The sequence below is a fragment of the Sus scrofa genome, chromosome 1, assembly GCF_054392235.1.
Source record: "Sus scrofa isolate SSC_HxYL_T2T_F1_AM1 chromosome 1, Sscrofa_HxYL_maternal_Yorkshire_Landrace_v2.0, whole genome shotgun sequence".
Taxonomy (NCBI): domain Eukaryota; kingdom Metazoa; phylum Chordata; class Mammalia; order Artiodactyla; family Suidae; genus Sus; species Sus scrofa.
The window spans coordinates 145,101,363-145,125,325 of NC_139383.1; the positions used below are offsets into that span (position 1 = coordinate 145,101,363).

The 23,963-nt window shown below is 35.4% G+C and overlaps 1 protein-coding gene across 4 annotated transcripts in view; it reads left to right on the forward strand.

Moving 5' to 3' along the window:
* Positions 1-23,963, forward strand: part of LOC146406408 (uncharacterized) — a 146,008-nt gene that overhangs the window by 17,134 nt on the left and 104,911 nt on the right. For all 4 annotated transcript variants that reach the window (XR_014814573.1, XR_014814575.1, XR_014814578.1 and 1 more), the window contains exon 2: positions 11,872-12,040. Coding sequence is in view for 1 of the 4 variants with exons in the window: in XM_084975174.1 (XP_084831300.1) it covers positions 11,888-12,040 (153 nt within the window). In the remaining 3 variants the exon portion in view is untranslated. The remainder of the gene's footprint in view (positions 1-11,871; positions 12,041-23,963) is intronic.

A 23,963-nucleotide genomic window follows, 5' to 3' on the forward strand; every position in this document is an offset into this window, starting at 1 on the left:
CTTTTTCTTCTCTGATTGCCGTAGATAGGACTTCCAAAACTCTTGAATAACAGTGGTGAAAGTGGACATCCTTGTCTTGTTCCTGATCTTAGCAGAAATGCTTTCAGTTTTTTACCATTGGGAATGATGTAAGCTGTGGGTTTATAATATGTAGCTCTTATTATGTTGAGGTGGATACCCTCAGTGCCCACTTTCTGGAAAGTTTTTGTCAGAAATGGGTGTTGAATTTTTTCAAAAGCTTTTTTGCATCTATCAAGATGATCATTTATTTTTCAGTTCGTTGGTGTGGTATATCACACTTAATTGCAGATAAAATAATGTTCATTTTAGGATGAAGAATTCTACTAGTATCCATGAGGATTTGGGTTTGATCCCTGGCCTTGCTCAGTGGTCTAAGGATCCACCATTCCCACAAGCTGTGGTGTAGTTCGCAGAGCTGGCTCAGATCTGGCATTGTAATTGCTATGGCATAGGCCATAGCAGCTCTGATTCAACCCCCAGCCTGGGAACTTCCATATGTCACAGGTGTAGCCCTAAAAAAATAAAATAAAATAATGTTAATTTTGCAAGCAGCTTCAGCACTTCATACAGAATTCTTTGAAGGTTATTTTGTTTTCTATTTTCTTCTATTCAAAATATATAATATATATGTTAAAACCTGCTTCTTTTACCTGCTTTATTGATGATTAGCTCCTCAGCTATCTTCCAAGCATTCTTTGCCTGAAATTCTCAGTTCTAACTGGAATATCCTTCAAGAGAGTACTTTCCCTCACGTTCCTTAATAATTAAGTCCCATAAAGTCACTGATCATCTCCAGGTTCATTTCATCCCAAGAATTTTACTGCTATTTTTCTGTTTTATTCATAATATTCAGTCTCATAAGATGTGATTCTGGCTTCTTCTTTTCCATGTTAAATCCTCTTTGTTTTTTTGTTTGATGAAGATTTATCTCATTTCTAGTTCTGTGGAGAAAGTAAGGGACAGCAGTATGTGGAAACAATCAACAACCTTTAAGAAAATGGTGTTAACATTTCACTGTTTACAATCTTTCATTGACAGTGGATCTGAGAAGTTCCAAATCTCAGATCTATTGTACAGGACACTATAAGCAATTTCAGAGGTCAGAAATTAGATCAAATTTGTTTTAAATGAAATTTGGGTAATGATTTATTTCCTTACTCTGACTATTGTTTGCTGAGAAATAAGCTATTAAAACCATTGAGATTATTCACTGAAATTATTAATTCTGAAATACAAAACAATGGATTGTTTTTTGCATAAAGTTAGCTTTTTAAAGTGTATGCATTGATTTTATCTTATCATAATCATACAGAAAAATGTATACAGGCATTTATATAGAAAAAACCTTGACGAGTTGCTGTAGCTTTTTTCATAAAAATCTAAAGTTTATTTAAGTCACACTTCATAAAAGTGTGACTTTTATAAATGGCCAAATTGTGATAGCTTTAAACTCATTACTGTAGAAATGAGTAAACTAAGACCCACAGACCAAAGACAGCTTGCTAACATTTTGATACCACCTACAAGCTAAGAAGGCTTTTACAAATGAATATTTGCAATGTATTAATGCCAGGGAATACTAACTTTTAATACTTATTAAATGAATTGTTATCCAAAAGAAAAAAAGAACTTCATTTTTCTCATTAGTAAACGTGTAGATTTATAATGTTCTAGGTTATTATCATTATATTCTGAATTTTGTTAATTAAGCAATGTGTTTTCTAAATTTTTTAGATTTTCTATAATTTGCTAAGTTCCATGTGATATACTCAATTTTGCCTCTTGCTTTCAAAGCTTAAAATATTTACTATCTGGTCCTTTACAGAAAAGTTTGCTAACCTCTGCATTATGCCACCTCTAAATACTGAATCACATTAATCCATGATCAAGACCATAAACATTATAAATGGAATATATTTTGCATAATTTTCTTAGCAAAGTTATAATTTTCCCAAACTGATAGATATATCTTTTCTTCTGCAGCTACTATTAAATCTAAGAGATTAGAATTGAAAGGTATTATTCTGGTCCATCTCCATCTGAAAATTGTGAAAGATTTCTCAGTTATTACTTCAGCACATGTGACCACATTTAAGCACTGCTTCCTTCAGGGTATATAACTATTACTGTTATGTGGAGTGAAGGCGGCATGAATGCCTGACACCAGTCACTTCTCTGGTTATCTCCTTTAATCCTCATTCAGAGTTCATGCTCTGATATCCCTGACTCTGAATACTGTTCTTTATCATGCTCTTTCCTATTGGTATGGTGATTATGTTGCTTTTCCTACTGATGTGGCTTTTGTGCTTTCTAGCATGGATTATTATCACAGGTTTCTTTTAATTCCCTTTCTTACCTTTTCTCACCATTTCTTAACAATTGTCAGTAATTTAAAAATGAAGATACACATTCATGGTAAAGCTAGATAAATAAAAGGATTCTGAAATATAAGGCAAGAAAAATTAATATTGGAAAGTGGCATTGGCCATGAGGTAATGAGTGAAACCTCATGGAACTAGTTCACTTTTCCTTTTACTCCCTTTTAGTTTATCTCCACATCTCCGGTCTATGGTCATTTTCATCTGGTCTAATTTGGCCTTGTTTCCTTTATCCTTAAAATAAATTATTTCAGGCATAATCTTAAACAGCAGAACATCAGATGTTTTGTTGTTGTTTTGACTATACAAGACTAACCAGGAAAATTTACTAATATTTGATTATCTTTTCCAAGTATTTTGAAATATATAACCTCCAAATTAAAACGTGAAAGAAAAAATAAAAAGATTTTGATTGTACAATATAAAATGCTTAAAGAAAATTCCAGTAGCTTGACAGAGAAGTCAGTTTTTATAGGAAGTTTTCTAGAAATAAATCTTCATTTAATTTTGGTACAGGACACTATGCTAGGGACATACATTTTGAAAAAAGAGTAAAAAAGGATTTTTCTATGACAAACTTAGGGAAAATTATAAAAATAATCTTTCTATAAAACAACCTAAGTCCCATCAGAAGTAAATAAGCAGAAAAGAATTTTTGGCGAGAGAATGCTCTAATACTTAGTAGACATGGGATACAGGAATAGAGTATTGTGGCATTAACCAGGGAAACTTGTACTTTCTCCAGGATATCTGCCTTGCTCTAGGCCCATTCTGGGTAGCACAGTAAGCAGTATCCAGCCATGAGCAGGCTACCCCATCTGCCCCCAGAAGCAGTGGAGGACAGTGACTCAAGATTTGAGAAGCTCTTTTCCCATCTGGCAGATAAAATTAGAAATGCTCATTTGATGCTCTGCACCTAAGGGCTTAAGTGCCTGACATCTACCAGCCATTTAATATGTAGGGAACCCTAAGATTACACAGACTTCATTGGCTCTGAAACCTAGTTATTTCTGCTTTGTTTCCTAATGAATGGATTAGATCCACCTTTGAGTTCATATTGCTTCCAACACTGTTTTCTCAGGCCTTATCCTGTTTTCCAATGATTCCTTCAAATCTTTGATTAATTTCAAGAAATTAAAAAATCTTTGATACTCCTAATTTTAGAAGCCTCCCCCACTATATGACTCCCTTCAAACTAAGAAGGAATTATCCAGGTGATAGGAAGAAAACCAAATTCAAGTAGGATCATGGAATCCTAGAGAAGATACCTTCAAAGGTAGTCAAGTGTTGAGTAGTAGTCATTACTACTCAACAGATGAAGGCTAAGAAGAGAATATGTTTGTCTTATGCAGGCCTCAGTGGTTTTTTTTATCCTTTTTTTCCTATTGCTGATAAATTTCCATGATCCTTCTCTATCTTCACCATTAGTACCCTTTTCACACAACATTGATGGAATATCCACTATATCACCACCTTCAGACTAGAGTTATTATAGAGGAAGAACAAGGACCACCATATTGTAGGATCGTGGAACTCCAAGGAAGGCTTCCATAGAGTGAGTGTTTGGCAGTGTTTATTGCTGTTTGGGCTTAAAAGTTAGGGAGAGTGCTGTGAAGGATAGGGAGGTGAAATAGAAGAGATATTTTTAGGATTGGGAAGATTTTTTCATCCATTTTAAGAGAAGAGAAGAGCCCACAGGTGAAAGATTGAAGATACAAAAGGAAGGAGTGGGGAAGGGAATGGATATGCTTCTTATGCTGAAGCAAAATTGGGAAAGCAGAGTCCAGATGAATTTACTAAAACATTAGTGGAGAGTTGGAATTAAGATGAATGGCTACCATTCCAGTAAACTAGAAACTTCTATCAGAACATTTGTTTAGAGAGATGTGATTGAGATGGTGGAATAGAAGGACTGGAGCTCAACTTCTCTCCTAAAAACAACAAAATTTACAACCAAATACTGAGAAATCTTCAACCAAATGGACCAGAAACTTTCAAAAAGATATCCTACTCCAGAAGAAAAATAGGAGGCCACATCAAGAGGTAGGAGGGGTGATTACCTGATATAAGCAACCCTATACCTTACAGGTGGGAAGCCCTACAGACTGGAAAGTAACTGGTTCACAGAGACTCACCTACAGGAGTGAGAGTTCTGAGCCCCACATCAAACTCCCACGTGTGGGGATCTGGCACTGGGAGAAAGAGCCCCTGGAGCCTCTGGCATTTAAGGCCAGTGGGGCTTGTGCACAGGAGCTCCATAAGACTGGGGGAAACAGAGACCCATTCTTAAAAGGCTCACACAGACTTTCACGTGGACTGGGTCCCAGGGCAAAGCAAAGTTTCCATAGGAATCTGAGTCAAACCTGACTGCAGTTTTTGGAGGACATCCTAGGAAAATAGGGGTGAATGTGGCTTGTTGTGGGGGAAGAACATTGGAGGCAAAGCTTTTGGGAATATCCATCTGTGTGCCATTCTCTGGAGGTGGCCATTTTGGGAAAATATGGCCCCACCTATCAGCACTCAGAAGTCCCAGGCCAAACAGCAATCCAGGTGGGATCACAGCTCCACCCATCAGTAAACAGGCTGCCTAAAGACCCCCTAGGCACACAACCAGCTAATCTCACCCAGAGACAAAGCCCCATCCACCAGAGGGATAGGTATCAGCTCCACCTACCAGTGGGCAGGCATCAGTCCCTCCCATCAGAAAGCCTAGAACAAGCCCCAGTTCCAACTTCAGTCTCAAGGGGGGAAGATACCAGAAGTAAGAGAGGCTACACTCTATTATCTGTTAAAAGATCACCACACCAAAAACCTATAAAAATGAAAAGACAGAGAACTATAACTCAGATGAGGGAGAAAGGAAAAACCCCAGAAAATCAGCTAAGTGATGAGATTCTCAGCCTCAAGGAAAAAGACTTTAGACTGCTGATGCTGAAGATGATGCAAGACATTGGAAATAAACTGGAGGCAAATATGGATAACTTCGAGGAAACACTGAGCAAAGAGGTACAAGATATAAAACTTATATAACACTTAAACAAGAAGAGATGCAAAATATAATAAGTGAAATTTAAAAAATCACTGGAAGCAGCTAAGAGCAGAATACAGGAGGCAGAATGAATAAGTGAGGTGGAGGACAGATTAGTAGAAATTATGTATGCAGAACAGAAAAGAGAAAGAAGATTGAAAACAAATGAAGAGAGTCTCAGAGAAATCTGGGACAATTGTTAAATGCACCAACATCCCTATTATAGGGGTACCAGAAGAAGAGACCAGAGAAGGGGACAGAAAAAATATTCGAAGAGGTAATAGCCCAAAACTTCCTAAACATGGGAAAGGAACCACTCACTCAAATGCAGAATGTGCAATGAATACCATATAAAATAAACCCAAGGAGGAATACCCCAAGATGCATATAAATCAAACTGACCAAAATTAAAGACAAAGAGAAAATATTGAAGGTAGCTAGGGAAAAGAAACAAATAACATACAAGGGACCCCCAATAAGGTTATCGGCAGATTTTTCAGCAGAAACTCTGCAGGCCAGAAGGGAGTGGGATGATATATTTAATGTGATGAAAGGAAAAAACCTCCAACCAAGATTACTCTGCCCAGCAAGGCTCTCATTCAGATTTGAAGGAGAAATAAAAAGCTTCACAGATAAGCAAAAGCTAAGAGAATTCAGCAACACTAAACCAGCTTTACAACAAGTACTAAAGGAACTTCTCTAGGTAGAAAAGAAAAGGCCACAACCAGAAACAAAAATACCACAAATGACAAGGCTCACCAGTAAAGATATATATACAGTAAAGATACGAAATTATGCCAACAAAATCAGAAATCATAAGAGGAGGGTAAAAATGCAGGACACTGGAGATGCACTTGCAATTAGAGACCAACAACATATAAAATCTCATATATATATAGATTCGTATATCAAAACTTCAGAATAACTGCAAACCAAAAATCTACAATTGATATACAAACAAATAAGAAAAATCAACTCAGATACAACACTAAAGATAGTCATCAAACCACAAGAGGAGAAAAGAAGGGAAGAAAAAACAGCAACAGAAACAAATCCAAAGCAATTAACAAAATGGCAATAAGAACATTCATATCAATAACTATCTTAAATGTTAATGGACTAAACACCCAACACAAAGACATAGATTGGCTGTATGGACACAAAAACAAGACCCATATATATGCTGCCTTCAAGAGACCCACTTCTCTTCTAGGGACACATACAAATTGAAAGTGGGAGGATGGACTAAAATATTCCATGCAAATGGGTATCAAAAGAAAGCTGGAGTAGCAATAGTTATATCAGACAAAATAGACTTTAAAGTGAAGAATATTTTAAGGGACAAAGAAGGACACTACCTAATAATCAAAGGATCAATCCAAGAAGAAGATATAACAATTTTAAATATTTACACACCCAGCCTAGGTTCACCACAATATATAAGGCAACTGCTAATAACCTTAAAAGGAGGAATCGACAATAACACAATAATAGTGGGGGACTTTAACACCCCACTTACAGCAATGGACATATCATCCAGACAGAAAATCAGTAAGGAAACACAGGCCCTGAATGAAGCATTAGACTAGATGGGCTTAACAGATATTTATAAGACATTCCATCCAAAAGCAACAGAATACACATTCTTCTCAAGTGCACATGGAACACTCTCTAAGATTTATCACATCCTGGGCTACAAATCCAACCTCAATCAAAGCTTGGTAACAAGAAAATTGAAATCATATCAAGCATCTTTTCTGACCACAACCCTATAGGAATGGAAATTAACAATGAGAAACAAACTGCAAAAAACACAAACATATGGAGACTAAAATACATGCTACTAAACAACCAATGGATCCCTGAAGAAATCAAAGAGGAAATTAAAAAAATACCTAAAAGCAAATGACAACAAAGATACAACACTCCAAAACCTATGGGATGCATAAAAAGCTGTTCTGAGAGGAAAGTTTATAGCAATACAAGCCCACCTCAGGAAACAAGAAAAAGCTCAAATAAACAAACTAACTTTACATCTAAAGCAGCTAGAGGTAGAACAGACAAGACCCAAAGTTAGCAGAAAGACAGAAATCATAAAGATCAGAGAAGAAATCAATGAAATAGAAATGAAGAAAACCATAGAAAAGATCAATGAAACGAAAAGCTGGTTCTCTGAAAAGATCAACAAAATCAATAAACCCTTAGCCACACTTATAATGAAAAAAAGACAGAGAACTAAAATCAATAATATTAGTAATGAAAAAGGAGAAGTAACAACGGACATCACAGAAGTACAAAGGATCATAAGAGACTACTATATGCAACTATACGCCAATAAAATGGAAAACCTAGAAGAAATGGACAAATTCTTAGAAAAGTACAATCTTCCAAGAGTAAACCAAGATACAATAGAAAAGATGAATGGACCAATCACAAGTACTGAAATTGAAACTATTAAAAAACTTCCAACAAACAAACGTCCAGGACCAGATGGCTTCACAGGCAAATTCTGTCAAACATTTAAAGAAAAGCTAACACCTATTTTATGAAACTTTTCCAAAAAATCACAGAGGAAGGGAAACTCCAAAACTCATTCTGTGAGGCCACCATCACCCTGATACCAAAACCAGACAAAGACACCACAGAAAAAGAAAATGACAGGCCAATTTCACTGGTGAACATACGTGCAAAAATCCTCAAAAAATACTAGCAAACCAAATCCAACAATAACATTAAAAGGATTGCACATTGTGATCAAGTGGGATTTATCCCAGTGATGCAAGGAGTCTTCAATATCCAGAAATCAATCAGTTTGATACACTGCATTAGCAAACTAAAAAATAAAAACCATATGATCCTCTCAATAGATACAGAAAAAGCCTTTGACAATATCCAACACCCATTTCTGATAAAAATCCTTCAGAAAGTGGGCATAGAGGGAACCTACCTCAACATAATAAAGGCTATATATGACAATCCCACAGTGAACATCATTCTCAATGGTGAAAACCTGAAAGAATTCCCGCTGAGATCAGGAACAAGACAAGGATGTCCACTCTTGCCACTACTCTTCAACATAGTTTTGGAAGTCCTACCCACAGCAATCAGAGAAGAAAAAGAAATAAAAGGAATCCAAATTGGAAAGGAAGAAGTAAAACTATCACTATTTGCAGATGACATGATACTATACCTAGAGAATCCTAAAGACTCTACCAGAAAACTGTTAGAGCTCATCCATGAATTTGGCAAAGTTGCAGGATACAAAATTAATACACAGAAATCGATGGCATTTCTATACACTAACAATGAAAGGTCAGAAAGAGAAATTAGGGAAGCAATCCCATTTACTATTGCATCCAAAAGAATAAAATACCTAGGAGTAAACCTACCTAAAGAGACAAAAGAACTATACTCTGAAAACTATAAGACACTGATGAAAGAAATCAAAGATGACACAAATAGGTGGAAAGACATACCATGTTCTTGGATTGGAAGAGTCAATATTATCAAAATGACTATCCTACCCAAGGCAATCTACAGATTTAATGCAATCCCTATCAAATTACCAAGGACATTTTTCACAGAACTCGAACAAAATATTTCAGAGTTTGTTTGGAAGCACAAAAGACCCAGAATATCCAAAGACACCCTGAAAAAGAAAAACGGAGCTGGAGGAATCAGGCTCTCAGACTTCAGATTATACTACAAAGCAACAGTCATCAAAACTGTATGGTACTGGTATAAATATAGAAATATATATCAGTGGAACAGAATAGAAAGCCCAGAATTAAACCCACACACCTACAGTCATCTAATCTATGACAAAGGATGCAAGAACATACAATGGAGAAAAGACAGCCAGTTCAATAAGTGGTGCTGGGAAAACTGGACAGGCACATGTAAAAATGAAATTGGAACACTCCCTAACACCATACACAAAAATAAACTCCAAATGGATTAAATACCTAGATATAAGACCAGATACTATAAAACTCTCAGAGGAAAACATAGGCCAGTCACTCTCCGACTTAAATGACAGCAACATCTTCTCAGATCCACCTCTTAGAGTAATGACAGCAAAAACAAAATAAACAAATGGGACTTAATTAAAGTTTCTGCACAGCAAAGAAAACCCTAGACAGAATGAAAAGACAACCCACAGAATGGGAGAAAATCTTTGCAAATGAAGCAACTGACAAGGGATTAATCTCCAAAATTTATAAACACCTTCTGCAGCTCAATACCAAAAAAACAAACAACCTCATCAAAAAATGGGCAGAAGATCTATCTTGACAGTTCTCCAAAGAAGACATACAGATGGCCAAAAAACTCACGAAAAGATGTTCAACATCACTCATCATTAGAGAAATGCAAAACAAAACCACGATGAGGCACCACCTTACCCCAGCCAGAATGACCACCATCAAAAAGTCTACAAACAATAAGTGCTGGAGAGGGTGCAGAGAAAAAGGAACCCTATTACACTGTTGGTGGGATTGTAAATTGGTGCAACCACCATGGAAAGCAGTATGGAGATTCCTCAGAAAACTAAAAACAGAGCTACCATTTGACCCAGCAATCCCACTCCTGGGCATCTATCCAGAGAAAACCATGACTCACAAAGACACATGTACACCAGTGTTCATTGCAGCACTATTTTCAATAGCCAAGACATGAAAACAAGCTAAATGTCCATTGACAGAGGAGTGGATCCAGAAGATGTGGTACATATACACAATGGAGTATTACTCAGACATTAAAGGGAAGGAAATAACGGCATTTTTAGCAACATGGATGGACCCAGAAATTATCATGCTAAGTGAAGTCAGTCAGGCAATGAGATACCAAAACCAAAAGCTATCACTGACATGTGGAATCTGAAAAAAGGACACGATGAACTTCTTCGCAGAACAGATACTGACTCACAGACTTGAAAAACTTATGGTTTCCAAAGGAGACAGTTTGGGGGGTGGAGAGATGTGCTGGGGTTGTGGGATGGAAATCCTATAAAATTGGGTTGTGATGATCATTGTACAACTATAAATGTAATAAATTCACTGAGTAATTAAAAAAAGATTACATTTGTTTAATTGCTCAGATAATTCAAGTGAATTACCATAGAAATTTATATATTCATTCAATGCACATTTTAACAGCTTATATTTTTCCATCCTACCAAAATTTCATTGAAATGACACATGAAATGAAAAACAATAATAAATCTATAGCAGCTTCAGAAAGCAGGGAAGAGTGCTATTAGACGTGCAAATTTCTGGAAGATATAAAACAAATTGGATAAATTGATGGCATATCTCAACCAAGGGGAGGCTGCAGCGCCACAGAGATAGAAAATATCCTCCCAAAGAAAAGAAACCTATTAATAAACCCAAGATTAAAGGGTGCAGGGAACTGAGAATGGTTATTTTTGGTTGGCAGGATGGTAGAACAGCACCAGTGTCCTGCTGTCAGTGTAGCTGATTCTTCGTACAGGATGAAGCCACAAATCTGGAAATCCAAATATGATCTATTAGAATCCCAAAGGAGATTTTAATGGGATAGGATCTGTCCTGATTGCTGAACCCCAAAAGTCAAGGTAGTGCACCCCACCAAAAGACATGCAGTGTTACACAAGCCGCCCTGACAGTGTGGCCAACACCATGTAGTCATCAACATCCATTGCTTTCAGACTCAGGGAAATGCTGTCACATTAAATACACTCTATGTAACAATGGTCAATAATCCTTGCTTATAAATATGAATAGGTAACCAAGACCAAACATTCAAAAGTAATCCAAGCCCAAAGAGGCATCAAAGTCAACAGCAAAACAATACAAACTTTGAGGAATTTGATTTGGGAAATTATAAAAAAAAACTTTTGGAATTATTTTATTTACTATCTTTAGTGACTTTCAGGTGGATAATGGCTTTTTTAAAAAAAATTGCTGTGAAAATGAAATCATTAGTGATCTTTAAAAATCACACAGGTTAGCAGCCAAAGATCAGCTTAGCGAACTGTTGGAAGGTTGAATGGACTAATTCTCACATAACCTCACGTAAAATGTCAAAGAGGTGAGAAGTATAGGAATTTATTGCACGTAATATCCTTCCTGTTTCCTTTTTGGATTTGCAAATTCTCAACTTTATTGCAAGTCTTTTTTAATTTTCCTTTCCCAATTTTATTTTATACCTTCCATAAATTCGTTCCTGTTCTTGTATGGTAGTAGCACTCTTTTAACTTTGCAGCATTGCTACAAATATATTTTTAGATTTATATTTCTACAGCCACTTCAGTAGAATATGGAAAGGGATAAGAAATAAAAATTTAGATTCTATCAGTTACTTTGAACTACAGTAATTAAGGAAGATCCTTTACACATTGATTTTCTGGATTTTGGTTTTGATTTTTGTTTTACCTTGTATCTTTGAATTTGGTTTATTTTTCAGAATATGTGTAGAAACTATGTTGCCAGAAGAAGTACTTTTCTCAGTAGACTGCCTTGTCCATCAGAGTGATAGGAAGATTGGTTATGGGCTCTCTCATCCTAAAGAGGTTCTGCATGTTCAGAGTATTTCTCATTGGACACCTGCTAGCATTGGACCATCAGTCTATCAGGTTAGTAGACATGCTTAAGATTTTCTTCTCTTTGTGGCAATTAACTAAATATGCGAAGGAAGTTGACAGGTTTGTTCTTTTTTAATAACAAGGTTTTCAATTCAACTATAGTCTTTATCATATTAGTGATCCCAGGTATGTATAGTGACATCTTTAAAAAGGGAAAGTTTTAGAGGGATACATAATTAAGAAAAGCAAGCCTATTTATTATTTCATCTATGAAATGTTAAAACACTATTTAGATTTTTTGGTAATTAACTGAAAATAAATATAAGCATATTCCTATGTCACAGTCTTAGTTTTGAACATGAAACAAAGATTTTTTTATTTTTTTGGCTATTGTTTTCTAGCTTAATTAAATGGTGGTCAGAGAATGTGCTCTAGATGATTTTTGGTCTTTTGCAATTTGTTGAGGCTGGCTTCATGGCCCAGGACATGATCACTTTTGGTAAATGACTCATATGCATATATATTATTTTATTATTTTATGAATTAATATATGCATATTGTATATATGCTAATTACGATAGGTTTATTAAAAGTATTCTTTAATACATGCATCCCAGTGTTCACAGCAGCACTACTTACAGTAGCTGGATATGGAAACAATACAGGAGCCCATCAATGGATGATTGGTTTAAGAAGATGTAGTATATATATTTACACATGTATGTACATATACATATACACACACATATGCACACAATGGAATATTACTCAGCCACAAAGAAGAATGAAATCTTGCCATTTGCAGCAACACAGATGGACGTAGAGAATATTATGCTAAGTGAAATAAGTCAGAGAAAGATAAATAACATATGATACCACTTGTATGTGGAAGCTAAAAAATAATGTAAATGAATCCATATACAAAACAGAAACAGACTTGCAGACATAGAAAACAAACTTATGGTTACCAAAAGGGAGAGGGAGGAGGGACAAATAAAGAATATGGGATTAACATGTACAAACTACAGTACATATAATGGATAAACAACAAGGATTTACTGTATAACACAGGGAATTATATACTATATCTTATAATAACCTAAATGAAATACAATCTGCAAAAAAAAAACCACTAATCACTGTGCTGTATACCTGAAAATAACACAGTATTGTAAATCAACTATACTTTAATTTTTTAAAGTATTCTTTAGATCTTCCATAGCTTTGATTATTTTTTTCTTTCTTTTCTTTACCAGTAATTGAGAGAGGTAGTTTAATGGAGTTGTCTTCTCCTTTAAGTTTTATCAATTTTCGCTCCAGATAATTGAAGGTAAATGAGATCAAGTTTAGAAGTGTTTTATCTTTCTGATGGATATCCCTTTATCATGCATCCACTTTCAATGTAGAATAACTAACTACACTGAACCAAATTTTTGGTTAGTGTTTCCATTGGTATGCATTTTTTCATTCTTTCACTTCCAAATTTTGTCTCTTCTTATAATTAAAGAATATCAACTGTAAGCATCATCTAGCTGTATTTTTAATGCAGTTTGAAACTATTTGCCATAATCGGAGCAATTACTTTTAATGTAATCAGTCATGCATTTGTGTTTATACTTATCATCTATTTTCTCATTTTCTCACTGGATTCATTTTTCTCCTTCTTTACATTATTTAAGCTTGATCATATTTTGTTCATTTTATTCATTCTTTTATATGTTTTATTACAAATCCCAAAGAACACACCATTCAGCTTGTACTTATTGCAACCTAAGGTAATTTCATATATTTAAAACTTCCTGGACAATGCTAGGACTTTAGAATACTTTAAGTCCATACATCACTGTTTTTTATGTTATTGTTGTCATTCATTTTAGTCCTGTTTATCTCTTATTCCTCAGAACACATCATAAGTACTATTTTATCAGTATTCATTTATATTTACCCACATTTTACTGTTCCTCTTGAATTACTGTTTCCTTGGAATCATTTTTCTTTTTCCAGAACTCATTTTGTATTTATCTTAATGACCATATGCTGGCAACAGTTTCACTTACTTCTTCTTTGTTTGCTAATGTCTTTATTTTACTTTCACTTTGGGAGGGTATTTTTAGTGGGTATAAAATCTTAGGATGACAGTTTCCTTTCAGCAGCTTAAAATATCATTCCATTATCTGTCTTTAATTATTATCGTTGAAAAGTCAACTATCATTCTTATTTCTGTATTTTGAAGGTAAAATACAGTTTTCCCTTTCGCTATTTTCAAGGCTTTTTTCCCCCTTTGTCTGTAGTTTTCAGCAGTTTTACTATGATGTGCAGTTTTCTTTGACTTAATCCTTTTAATTTGGAAATTCTTTGCCTTTATTTCTTCAGTTTTTTCCTGTACTGTTTTTTCTCCAAGATGCCAAGTAGGTGTAATTTTTATTCACCAAATTTTAGCCCAAATACTTTATGATATTTCTTCTGGATACCTTATCCTCTTCTCAGCTTCCAATATTCTATTTAACCTACCTATTGAGTTTTTAACTTGTTACTACATTTTCAGTCTTTGAATTTCTATTTGATTTTTTTTTTTAGAATCTGTAAGTTCATGCTATTTATTTTTTGAAGCTATTAATCATAGCTCTTTTTATCCAACCTGATAAATGGATCATCTATTGATCTGGGTTTTTTCTCCTGTCCTATTTTGTGCCATATCTGTTTTCTTGTTTTTTATTAATGCTAAACTGTAGTAACTCTGGATAATGCTATGTTCTCAATGGATCTGTTTGACCAATAAAATGTTGGTAGATTACCTTATTCTAATTCTTGTACTCAATTTCATATTTGGTGATGCTCAATCTACCTTTTGGTTAGCTCTGCTTTTCTAGTATGTGGATACCGGGGTTTCTAATTGAGATCCTGGGGGTTTCAATCAGGATTTCTCCCCCTTGGAAGTGTCTGAATATTTTATATATTTAAAACTTCTTGGACAATGCTAGGACAATGCTATAGTTTTTGTACCCTTTGAACTGTGACACTATAGAAAATCTTACTCGGCCAGATCTTCATTGGCTTTCTTTCCTAGCCTCTTTTTCTCCTGTTTTGCATAATTTCATAATTCAGCAAATGATTTCTTATTCTTTAGTTCATTTATCTTTTGGTGAAATGCACACTTTATTGTTGTACTAAATCTTATAAAATAATTGCATGCATCATAAAGCATGTACTTTTAGAATATACTAACTTGTCTTATCTTAGCTTTAAAAAAAAAAAAAAAAAAAAAAGGCTTCTTAATATAATCTGCTTTCCCTGGAACCTAAGTTAAGTTTATTTGTTTTACTTCACTTTCATTTTCTTAACCAGGCCCCCAGAACTTATATCATTAAAGTAGTTATTCTTGTTTGGAACAGTCATAAGATTACAAAATTTAGCATTGGAAAGAACGTAAGACATCATTTTCTGTTGGCTAATCTCCCACACAGTGCAGAAATGTTTCCTGCAGCATCCTTGGCATATGCTTATCCGGTCTCAATTTGGATATCTTCAGCAAAGGAGCTCATCATTTCCTGAAACAAACCATTCTGTTGGACAACTCTATTTTAAAAATCCTTATGTTGAATTTAAATATGCCTCTTCATAACTTATACTCATTTACTCATTGTTTTAAGTTTCCCTTCTGGAATAAGTCAAAACAAGAGAACATTTCAGATAGCTATATTTAAAGCAGATCTAAGTGCCATTCTTATCTTTTTTATTTTATTTTATTTTTACTTTCTTTTCCCAAAACATTGAACATAATTTGCTAAACTTGGGTAATAATCATAAGGAATGCTATCTGTTTGGTAATAATTTAAAAGCTATCTTTTCATTATATAAGTCCTGACATTTTTGAAGACAAAAATCCTCTTGTAATTATCTTGAACTACATTTTTACATACAAAAAAGAGTAAGAAGACTGCCATTTATTTTCAAAGATGACACTACATGACCTTATGTGAGAATATAGAGAAAACCAATATTCAATTGTAGAGATGTGATTGAAATCTGAGGGAATACATTTTTGTTTCCTTTCCATATGTAAACTATCCTTAAAACCTATTGCTTGTGGGAGTTCCCGTCGTGACGCAGTGGTTAACGAATCCGACTGGGAACCATAAGGTTGTGGGTTCAGTCCCTGCCCTTGCTCAGTGGGTTAATGATCTGGCATTGCCGTGAGCTGTGGTGTAGGTTGCAGACGCTGCTCGGATCCCGCGTTGCTGTGGCTCTGGCGTAGGCCGGTGGCTACAGCTCCGATTCAACCCCTAGCCTGGGAACCTCCATATGCCGCGGGAGCAGCCCAAGAAATAGCAACAACAACAACAACAACAACAACAACAACAAAGACAAAAGACAAAAAAAAAAAAAACCTATTGCTTGTGAATTAATAATAATGACAATAATCTTATAGTAGCTAATAATTGTTGAGTATTTACTATGTCCTTCATGTGTCTCGTCTCTACTTTTAGACAAGATTGGGCATGTTCAGTGTTGTATGGCTGTAGATGATCTTGTCTCTACTTTTAGACTGAGTTCTCTGCTCAGTAAGAACTCTCTAATCCCTTGCAATGTAATTTATGATCCAAACAGAATATTTTGAGAGACAAAGAAGGTAATTACTCTGAGACAATACGTGGTAACCTGGAACTCTCCAGGGAGAGCCGAACTTAAAGTCACTCTTCTTAAAGTTGAATTCCGATTATTCCATTGGCTGACACTTTGCCCAAAAATCTGCACATATATGCCACACTGTTTCATAAAGCTCCAAAAGGCATTTTTAAAACTGTATTATGTCCTGACCTCCTTATGACTTAAGTGCCGCCTAAACCCCACCCTCTCCATCACATTCATGATGTAATTTAATTTTTCTATGTAGAATTTACTACTTTTTTCATTATTTGTCAAAAATGAAAAAAGAATTGTTCTTGTTCCTCTGTCCTTCAGCTAAAATGGAGGAAAGAGTAGAGCTTAGAAGTCTATCCACCTGTCCACCTGTCTACCCATCCTCGGACAGAAACTTATCAGCCCTTAAGATAGTCTCAAGATGAGAGAAGAGGTAGAGTCTGAAGAATCAAAGTTGTTGTGTTGGCAGCACAGCTGAAATGAATCCAACTAGGAACTATGAGGTTGTGGGTCAGATCCCAGGCCTTGCTCGGTGGGTTAAGGATCAGGCATTGCTGTGACCTGTGGTGTAGTTCACAGACGTGGCTTGAATCCAGTGTTGCTGTGCCTCTGGCCTAGGCTGGTGGCTACAGCTCCGATTTGACCCCTAGCCTGTGAACCTCCATATGCTGCAGGTGTGGCCCTAAAATGACAAAAAAAAAAAAAAAAAAAAAAAGAATACAAAGTTGTGTTTATAATCCCGAACTTCCAGACGCAATTAGAAGTCTGGAACAGGAGGAACAATTAGTACTTCCAAATTATTTTGGAAAAATTCTATTTTTGCAAAAGTAATCCCATAATCCCTAAAGAATGCCATCCTCATTCTAAGCAGGGTTCTAAGTCTTGGCTGCATCATCACATGGGACTGGTTCCTGTGTTTTGCTCTGAATTAATTGGTCTGGTGTGGACTTGGGTTTGAGATTTTTTTATATACATCTAAGGTCAAGAACCACTAATCTAAAACTACATAGGGAAAAAAATATTTTTTTTTTCCCTAGGCCCAAGATTTGTAATTCCAAGTGCAGAAGTAAAGTGCATACAGGAAGATCACAGATTGTCCCACCTTAAGATCAATGACTCACTATGAAGCATTCCTTAATTCTAAAGGAAAGTTTCAGAATCTTGCTGGTCAGATTGACTTGCTGGTGGAGGAGATAACTTATTTTTCCCCCCCAAAAATATGTTCTTTTAACCTCAACCTGGAAGAAATCACTTTAAGATCTTCTCTTCATAAACTAAAGAACTTTGTGAGTTAGTTCCTTTCTGTAGTATTGCATACTCTAGAAACTGGATCAAAGCAATGATTGGGTAAACTTTGGGAAAATAGTATATACCCATTTCCTTTTGTTAGTAGAAGAGAAAAACAGTATAGAAATATTTGTTTCCCTCTGTTCTTGCCTTTATGTTCTTTCAAATGGATTCAAGATAGTTACTGTTTATCCTGTCGCTAAGGAACTAAGTCTCATGCAATTAATTTACATTAGGAGCAATATCAGATGATGATCCTACAAAAGTGCCTCCTCTTTTCATGCTGTATTTTCTAGTTCATGCATTGCCACAAGCAGTCAGATTACCTGTACTAGTCTAGGATATGTTGAGGAAAATAATTTTTTTCACTTTAGTATCAAATACTTTTCTCTTAATGTCCTTTGCTCTACTTTTTTAATCTGTTTATAATTTTCTTTCCTGACTAAATTATGTCCAAAAAAAGGTACCTGCTAAATCATGATGTTTGATTAGATATTTCTGATTCTACTTACGAGAATGAAACGAATTTCACATGAGCCAGTGGCTCAGCTCTCACACCACATACTGATCCATAACACTGCCAGAAGGTTGTACAGCAATTAGACTTCAGTTCTGAGAGTTAATAGTTTCCTCACTCTCCTCCCTCTGTCAAGTATATTTAGCTGAGCTTGTGCATATGACTTAAGTTCGTAAAAAGTTTACAAGTGCAGCTGGAATGCTTAGCATTTGATTGTTACATAAATAAGTATTTGAGAACATATGGAAACTTGACAGTGTTAGTACCAGATGTTCCAGTAACACAATAATGTACTTTGAATGTCCTTTCTCACTTTTGGCTTGTTTATTTTGGCAGTCTCTCTTTATCTGTGAAGTTTCAGATTAGTGCATATTAACTCTGTCCGAGTAGTGTTGATCCTCTTATTGTTACATTTGAGTTACATGTATTACATTTAGTGTGTAGAATTACAAATAACATAGACATTAATACACAAAGTCATTTTTTTACACATCTCCGTAAAATACAAATATTTCAGCTCCTAAATGTTTATGGTATTTAAAGAATAAAGAAATCTTCTCTGGGCATATGAATGTACTCTTACCTCTATAGGAATTGCCCTTCCAATTATGAGTTATCCAAGTATTTTCTTTCCCTTTCTGACTACCAGGCACTTCAGTTAAGAGATTTCTTGAATGAATTCTCCTTCCTTCCTCAGGTCTTCTCACCCCCACTCCATAGCTGACTGTATCTTGATATGCAGAAGCTATTGGCATTCTAAAGCACAATTTTTGTTTGTTTGTTTGTTTGTTTGTTTGGCCATACCCATAGCATGCAGAAATTCCTGAGCCAGGGATTGAACCTGAGCCACAGCAGTAACCTGAGCCAGGATAGTGAAAATGCCAAGTACTTAACTGTTAGGCCGTCAGAGAACCCCCAATTTTTTTGTTTCTTTATGGTTTTATTTTGCAGTTATTTCAACCTCCCTGAAGGATTGTGAGAATAGGAACAGGACATAGAATACTCATATATCTTCTAGCCAGATTCACTTATTATTGACAGTTTTCCTCATTTCTCTTTTCAGATGCATATGCTCACTCACTCTCTCTCCCTCTCCCTTTGCATGTGCGTGTGTATAAAATGTATGTATTATGAGTTTATTTATGAATGTGTATATATATATGTGCACACACATTTTTTGAACCTTTTGAAAGTTAGTTGAATGGCCTTTTACTCATATACTTCAGTGTGTATTTTTTCTAAGAATAAGAATATTGGCTTACATATAAGTTTAAAATTGATATGTTTTTCTAATCTTCCATCTGTGTTCCAGTTTTGCTAGGTGACCCAATGGTATCTGTTATAGGAAACCTTGGCCTTACTTCCAGAGTTAGGTTGCACATGTTGGATGTGTTCCCTGTAGGGGCTGTATTGAGGTAGTTACCAGGCTTTGGAAGCTTAGTAGCCCAGCAGTTTACTGAAGGAGGTAACTTAAAGAAAATGTCCAAATATGGTCAAGGATGAAAGCAAAATGTTGAAGCCAAAAATTCAGTTCTAAGCCTCAGAATGAGTGGTCAGGTCCAAAAAGGACAATCAATCATGAGATTAGTTGGGAAAATGTGATACAGTATGTGCGAAGGCAGATGATTTAGAATTAATGCCCTGAGATCAATGGAGGTCTGTCTTTTTGTAACATCTCTAGTAAGGAAGCAAGCTTGACAGCCTAAAAGAGCCAGACACTGCCTTGCTTGGGCTTTGACTGATGGAAGAGTGCAACTCAGTTAGTGGCATGGCTTTTGTGAGATGAGAGTCTCTTGGTGAACCTCTGGAGCAGAACCTAAAATGGCCTTTAGGGATGGAGGAGTCTAGAACCTCCTGGACTGGTTGCCTCTGATCATGAGGGAAGGGGTAGAGCACCATCGAAATAAGAGTAAAAACAGCATGAAGTAGCAGGGAAAAGGAGTAAAGGGCAAGTAAGTACATGATTTCTATTTTTCAAAGTGGACCTAAAGAAACATCCTTCAGGTTTGTAGGATGGATGAATGATACAGGTCTGGAGAGAAGAGAGTCAATGAAGGTCACTGCTTGAATTGTTTCCCTTGAAATGTGTTTTATTTATATGTAATAGTGTAAAAAATATTTTAGAAATACACTATTATAAATTTCAAGTTTGCCTCCAAAATATAGGAACACAAGGAAAATGTGTATGAGGTTAAATAAGAATAGACCTAATTAGCATTCTTATAGAATGAGCTGTAGATTTACTGGAGACTTGCGAAAGGGAAAAATACCAGAGCACCAGACTAGCACATCGATCATTTGAAATTGTCCGACAGTCTTGAAGAGGATATCCTGGCTACAGAAAGCACATAGCTGTCTTAAGGCCTGGCGCCCAGGTCAAAACTTAATAAGAACAAAAGATGAGCAATTTTGAGAGGAACCAGCTGGCTTAAGGTGATCCAAAGTGCACAGATGTTAAAGGCTTACTGTTCCAGCAATACCATTACCTAACACAGGAATAGCAGAATAACCACTAAAAAAATTACAAAACTTGATTTACCATGTTGACCCTTGAGATTTAATAACATATGTGTTTCCATTTCACCATACTAATTTTTAATTTCTACTTTAATGTTATTTTATTTTGTGTTTCCTGGTTGATGGCCATAATAAAGAACAGAATCTCTTATAAAGGTTGAAAAATAAAGTGTAACTGATCTATCTTAGAAATGTATATAGAATCCCACTGATGTGAGATCTTTAAGTAGGTCTTTTAAACGGTCTAAGTATAATAACCTAGAATTTATCATTGCCTCTATGCTTGCATCAAAATTCCTCAAACTCTTAGCACAGGTGGTTTCATGGCAAGTAGAAAGATGGTAGATCTCAAATCAGTTATGAACCTTCTGATGTGGTAATCAGATGTAAAATGGAGTAATCTAAAACATAAAATCTAAATGGTCTGAGTCATGGGAATAATCAGGAACTGAAGACAGAAGTGGTTTGGAAGATGTTCATTTTGCTAGTGCAGTTAAATTCATGAAAGATATTTCTACGTTCTTTAAAACTGTGGTCATTGTCTTCTCTCAGTGATATTGAACACTTTGTGAGTGTAAGGAATGTTACTGATAATTTTATGGAGGCATTACATACCCTAGAAAAGAGTTATTGAGTACCTCTTAAAGACATTTAAAATGAATCACCCACCATGTATAGTAGAATCAACTTTTTGACTCAGAGGTACCCAACTTTATTTATTTAACAGATAATATTAAGTACTTAATAATAATAATAATAACTTTATGCTTATCTCTATGGCATTACTGAGAGCCTGGGTTGACCATATGAAAATTCCTCATTGCAGTTCCATGCCATACAGGAAGACGTCCCCATTTGCTCTTACTTAAAGATGTGACAACAGTAAGACTAAAAGTACTCCTCTGTGACTAGTTGTCTCTGTTTTCAATTCTAGGACATAGTAACTGTATAAATAAGCAGAATTTCAAATTTGATTATCAAATTCTGTAAGTACATCACGTTCATTGTTATTTGTATTCAGAGAATGTGAGAGTGAGACTAATTTAGCTGCAGCTTGCATCCTTAAAAAAAAAAAACTATCAAAATAGCTTCATGGAGATGAGCTTTGAAGAATGGCTTAAACATACTCTTTTTTCCTTTCTCCTCAGGTTAGTGTCACTTCAAAAATAAAAATAAAAATAGGCACTCTTATTGGAACTTTAGAAGTGATGCTGGATATAAACAGGTTTAGAATATACTGAACTGCAGTAATCCTTCCAGACACATATCGAGATGAATTGATAACCGGATTTGGCATTTCAAATATTTTTTACCCAAGGCAAGGGCTTTAAGGTGTTTTCTTGGTATTAGAGAGTTTAGAGATGAAAAAGGTGCCATTTATTATTTTCTCTTCCTGTCAGCTTAGGACTTCTCTTTGCAATCATGTTTATAATACTGGGCCTAACTGTTCTTAAATGTTTTACCTGTCGAGGAATGTTCCATTCCAGTGTGTACCCAAAGTTTTGCCTGAATAATAGTAGGATAAAATCAGATAAGGTAATTTATTGGAAGAGAACTTGGACTTGGAATCACAGGTGAGTTCTAGTCAGGCATCTGCCTACATAATTTGTGTATGATCTTGAGCAGATCACTTCCTGTCTCTCGGTTCCCTATTTTATCATATGAGATGTGAGAGGTTTTGGCTAGACTGCCATATTCCTCCTGTGTGAAATGGATTCCATCAGCTAGGCATCAAATAAAGAAGTCATTTCTCATGCTAACCACATCAACTGATCAGTTCAGTCAAAAATATTTAAACCATTTACAATAAGACTATGAACAATCAGAAAACTACATAGTTATAGCCTGAGAATGTCAATATCTGCTTTCCTAACATTGGCCTACTTTACTAAGTAATAACAATTTTAGAAATCTTCTGCTCAAATATGACAATAGTATATAGCATTTTGCCACAGTATTATCTTCCAGAATATTACCACAGCTTATGATTGCCAGGGCCATAAACTATAAAGGAAAAAAAGGATTAACTTTCACAATCCTACTTTTTCATGGAATTCAAGGAAGAAAATAACTGTCCTCCTTTGAAAAACATGGCTACATATATTCCTATTTTTCCAAAAAGCAGAACATCCAAATGAAAATAGGTAGGTATTAAACCCTTTTTTTAACTTGATAGCTTACTCATTTGAATAATTTTCCCTTTACCAAAACTGATAGAATATTTCATTATATCAATAGATTGTTTCTGACTGCAAAGACATAACCTCACAGTATTTTTAAAATGAAAAAAGCATCTCAAGTCAGGAGATTCAGCTGCAAGACTTTGTTCTATAACCTCTCATATACATATGGATAGGGTGGTTCCTTTAATATCTATGAGCTCAGTCTCCTTATTTTTAATAAGGTGGTATCAGTAATACTTATCTTTGGAGCTGTTGTCTGGATGAAATGAACTAACAAATGTTAATCATAAAGCATTGTTAATATTAACTCTTACAAAAATACTCAAAAATAATTAATTTTTCATAAATTATGTTGTTTCCATCTGACTACATAGATAGTAGTAACATAATACATTTACAGGTAGTATTATTAAAGCTCAAATATTGGAGTTCCCATCATGGTGCAGTGGAAACAAATCCAGCTAGGAACCATGAGGTTGTGGGTTTGATCCCTGGCCTCAAACCCACAGCGGGTTTGAGGGTTAAGGATCTGGCATTGCCAAGAGCTATGGTGTAGGTTGCAGACGCAGCTCGGATCTGGCATTGCTGTGGCTATGATATAGGCCGGCAGCTGTAGCTCCCATTGAATCCCTAGCCTGAGAACTTCCATATACTGCAGGTGTGGCCCTAAAAAGCAAACAAAAACAAAACAAAAAGAAGATAAAAAGACCCTCAAATATTAAAGGTGGAAGAAAGGAGGGGAATGGAGCCGACATTTCTTGAGCATCCTGCTGCAGCATCAAGAAAAGCTAGACAATAGCTTTATTTTCTAACCTCTGTGTTTCAGACA